The sequence below is a fragment of the Buceros rhinoceros genome, unplaced genomic scaffold (genome assembly GCF_000710305.1).
Source record: "Buceros rhinoceros silvestris isolate BGI_N320 unplaced genomic scaffold, ASM71030v1 scaffold35428, whole genome shotgun sequence".
In the NCBI taxonomy this organism is placed as follows: domain Eukaryota; kingdom Metazoa; phylum Chordata; class Aves; order Bucerotiformes; family Bucerotidae; genus Buceros; species Buceros rhinoceros.
In genome coordinates, this window is record NW_010429249.1 from 18,530 (window position 1) to 23,048 (window position 4,519).

General features: G+C 49.3%; 1 protein-coding gene across 1 annotated transcript in view; it reads left to right on the top strand.

Annotated features, from left to right (window-relative positions):
- The window catches only part of MATR3 (matrin 3), a 16,596-nt gene that overhangs the window by 11,377 nt on the left and 700 nt on the right, over positions 1-4,519 (top strand). Inside the window, exons 10-13 of the mRNA XM_010142578.1 lie at positions 362-405; positions 858-1,248; positions 2,141-2,534; positions 3,138-3,259. Of these exons, the coding sequence (XP_010140880.1) occupies positions 362-405; positions 858-1,248; positions 2,141-2,534; positions 3,138-3,259 (951 nt within the window). The remainder of the gene's footprint in view (positions 1-361; positions 406-857; positions 1,249-2,140; positions 2,535-3,137; positions 3,260-4,519) is intronic.

Genomic DNA, 4,519 nt, shown 5'->3' on the forward strand with positions numbered 1-4,519 from the left:
GCCCCTCCCCAGCTCTCGCACAGCCCCTTGCAGCACTGACAGGCTGCACTCAGGTCTCCCCGCAGCCTCCTCTGCTCCAGGCTGAACCCCCCCAGCTCTCTCCCCTCTCCTCCCAGCAGAGGGTTCCACCCTCGGGTCAGTGCTGGGGCTCCTCTGGCCCCGCTCCAGCAGCTCTGGGTCTCTGCTGGGCTGAGGACACGCAGTAGCAGCTTATTAACCAGCTGGTGGGTGGCCGTGGTCAAAGAGTACCTGTGGATGGCGTAATTGGAGGTGCTTGGCTAGATGGTGCTGCCTGGTCTGAATTAATGCTGTGACAGTTGTGTAAATAATTCTCTTACAGATTTGTTTTGTTTTATTTTAGATTCCAAACAAGGGAGTTGAACTGCTGAAAAAGGATAAAACCAGGTAATTTGCTCTTGCTAAAGCATAATGTTGTAAACAAGAAATGTGGAAATGCTTATCCAGAGTATGGAGACGATACGCAGGAGTCGGGCAAGCTCCGATCCAGTTGTTGTGTGTTGTGCCCTGAGAGTCACTGTTTGTAACTACTCTCTTCCTCTGATGATGGCGGTTTCACAGCCTCCTCAGGAAATATTTTCCAGTCCTGAATTAGCTTTGCCTGCCTGCCCTTGGAACCCGTGAGCAGTTGTCCTACCTTCTAAGGCCAGTTCCTCCTCGCAGCAGCCTTCTGCCTGTCTGAAGGACAGTGTCCTTCAAGCTTTCCCTCAGCCTTCCATTTTCTGAACTGGAATGTAACCTTTTCCATGCCTGGCTCGATAAATACTGCCTACCGTGGGGCTTTCATCATTTCTGGGCTCTCTTCAGGTTTACGAGCAAATATGTTTTGTTCCTCACAGAAAGAGAACATACTCTCCAGACAGCAAAGATTCTCCCGGAGATAAGAAGTCTAAAACGGATGCTCCACAGAAACCTGAAAGCGCCAATGTAGAAGATAAAGTGAAAGAGGAGAAACCCGATGAAGCTGCTGAGCCATCGGGCGCTAAAAGCAGCGAACAGGCAGACCAAGATGAGCCCAGTTTACTGCTTGAGTCTGAAGACGAGCTGCTTGTGGATGAGGAGGAGGCAGCAGCGCTGTTAGAGAGCGGCAGCTCAGCAGGGGACGATGCTGATGTTGCCAATTTAACCGATGTGACTACTGAGGAAAAAAAGGACACGGTCGATGAGGTGGCCGTGAAGACCGAGGGGAACGTTGTGGCCAACCCAGCAGCAAAGAAAAAGCTGAAGAAGGTAATGTGTCGAGTGCCTGAGCGTGGAAACCCCAGCGGGACTTGGCACCCCGCAGTACTCACGATTGCAGACGTTTTTCCGAGGGTCTGTAACTCCTGTGAGGAGAAACGGGTGTTAAATCCCCTGTGAAGAAACTGGGGATCCCACTGGATGTAACTGGCCAAGGGCATCCGTTAGAAATGGCTGTTTCTGTTCTGACAGAAACGGGTAACTTCTTAATACGTGGATATCCGTTAGGATGAACGGCTGCAGAACCCAAACCTCCTCCCTCGAAGCACCCATAAAAGCTGGTGCTGTTCCACTGCTGCTCGCTGGTGAGCACGTGGGTTACTGGAGTCTCAAAAATCTTCAGGAAAAGCAGAATTCAGTCAGATTCACCATCGCTTAATGAAGGTGGATTTTAAGATCGCAGCAGTTTCGGTGGTTGTAGTTTTGGGTCGGTTGTTTTTTGATGGAGATGCTCCAAACTTTCCACTGGTCGGAAAAAAACTCAATTAGTATTTTTTAATGCACTTTTGTACTGTTAGCAAGCACAGAATTATGCTGGTAAGATTGTACATTTTTTGCAGGAGTGAATTTGAGGATCTTGTGAGACTGCCTCAAATAGAAACAGAAAAAAACACTGAAATTCTCAAGTTGAAGGTCCTCGTGATGCTAAAAAAAAAAATCTGAAATTGAGCATTGATTCTGGGGCAGGGGCGTAGATGTAAAAAGAACTCATCACACTCCTGCTTGGTTGAGTAACATTTTGAATGAGCGTGGTAGGTCTTGAAGGGGGAATTTGCGTGGTTTTCCAGGGAATTTAGGGTAAGACAGTTCTTTTCTGAAAGGTGAGACAGTTTGAGGGAAACATTGGAGAATAATCTGACCTGAGGAAACGTTTTCTCCACAGCGCTATGTGGGTGGCTTTCCGCGGAGCATGGAGGGCTTCGTCACGCTGGATGAGGTTGGCGATGAAGAAGACTCGGATCATCAGAAGCTCCGCAAGTCGGGTTTGGCAGTGAAAGCTGCTGGCAAAACCGACGATAGTTTGGCAGAAATCAAGGTGGACAAGATCGAGGAGCCAGAGCAGGAGAGCGAAACGTTAGAAAATGGAACCAAACCCGAAGAGAATGCGAAGGCTGAAGCTGTTGAAGCTTCTGATCCCACAACAGTGCAGGAAGCTGAGAAAAATGCCCTGGAAAACACAGACCCCCAGGACGAGCAGGAACCAAAGAGCGTCCAGGAGAAGCCTCTCGTTCCCGACGAGTTCAGGATTGGGCCGTACCAGCCCAACGTTCCTGTCGGTAAGGCCGGTTCCTTCCTTCTCCGATACGTCGCTGTGCATCGCAGTAGCATTTCTCATTCCATCTGCCTTTTATTTCTGGCAACACGTTGCCTCTGAGCCTTTCATTCCGGGGCTTCCCCCTCTCCTCCCCGTCTTCACTCCTCCCCTAACCCTGGCACTTTTCTTTTTTTCCCCTTCTTTTCATACAGTTCTCCATAACACTTTCCTTAGGCAGAAATTAAATTGGACGAGGTGTATTTTAGCCACACAAATCCAAGTAATCGCCCAAACCATACTAGTGCTGATAGTTTAGATTCTTACTAAATACTCAGAACCTGGTCACAGACCGTTGGTAGTTCTTTTGAAGGAACCGATAAAACGGACCCTTAATCTGAAAGGTTGCTTTCAAAATCAAACCCAACCAATCAACAAAGCAGATCACATCTTTAGTGATTAGTTGGCCCCGGCTTGACTAACCTAAACTGAGGACTTGTAAAGATAAAGCAGCTTTTAATGTAAAGTGAATTATGGTTTGAAGCTTTAGCTGAAATGACATATGACATTGAAAAGAAATGCTGTAGAGTAGATCTCTTAGTTTATTTTGTGGTGTTTACTTCTCTAGGTGTGAATTATGTGGTACCCAAAACAGGGTTTTATTGCAAATTGTGTTCCCTGTTCTACACAAATGAAGATGTTGCAAAAAAGACCCATTGCAGCAGCCTTCCTCATTATCAAAAGTTGAAGGTAAGGCAAAAACTTGTTCATTTTAAACGGCGTGATTCTTTCCCGGGGAGTAGATCTGGACGAGACTGGACTGAGGAGGAAAAAAAAAAAAAGCTTTCAGGCAGTGGAAATTGGCTTCTTCTAGAAGTTTTAGTTCAAGCTAGGCCTCTCCAAACCCTCCTCTTGTGGAAACAAGACCAGGATACACACTGTAGAGATGGCCCTGGCGTTACTGGTCTGTGACTCTGGGTGACCAGAGAGCACGTTCCGGCTGGAGCAGAGCGAGTACAGCCGACCGATCCCTCCCAGCCCTCCCGTGGTGGAGGCTGGTGTTAACCGGCCGGCAGAGCCTCAGCCGAAGTCTATCTCTATACATAAACCAAACCTATATTTGCAACTTCTGATTTTGTGGGCGTGTGCTCCAGCGTCGAACTGGATGAGGTATCACATGATTGCATGTGCTGCTGCTGTCCCGTCCTGTACCGTGAGCTGCTTTTAAACGTCCCCGCGGAGACAGGGAGCTGCCAGCGGTAACACCGTGTCCACGTGCAGCGGTTGCGTACCCAGCTGCAAACAAGCCCGGGGGTCCCACAGGAAAGGATAAGGTGGCACCTCAGGCTCTAAACGTTTGCTTTCGCCCTCCCAGTAACAGGGAACTCAGGGCCTCCCACACAGACATCACAAAGCAAACAACATCATCCAGGCGCAGAGCAGAAAATCATCCCTGCAGAGTCCTGTAGAAAGAAAACCCCACCTCATCCATCACCCATAGCTTTTTTTTTCTTTTTTTTTTTTTCCATTGAGGTACCTGATTATGGGACTTGAAAGTCTTGATGTAAGAGGGGAAGTGGGGGAGATAATGCTGATTTATTAACTTTATCACTAACTTAAACGAGACGTGGCTGGACTTGCTTTTCCCATGGCACAGACGACTAGCGAGCTGCTCTTGAACGACTTCCCTGGCGTGGTTCTAGGATCGGGGAGGAAGGGGGGGAAATGTGTCTCACAAGGACAAGGCACTTCTGTAGCAGGGGCCTCGTTCACTCTGAGAGCAGTAGGAGAGAATAAACTAACAGACGAATCGATCGCGCTGCCACACGTGAGGGACTGCTCACGCTCCCGAGAGAACCCTCCGCTAGGGAGGGGAGCTGCCCTGTCCCTGCCGCTGGCGCTTCCCTGCCAGGTGAGTGGTCACAAGTCCATGCCGAGAGGGGAGGAATCCGCTTGGCTCGGTCAGCGCTGGCAGCGGCTGGCACTGGCCGGTGTGCCGGGGGGGAACTG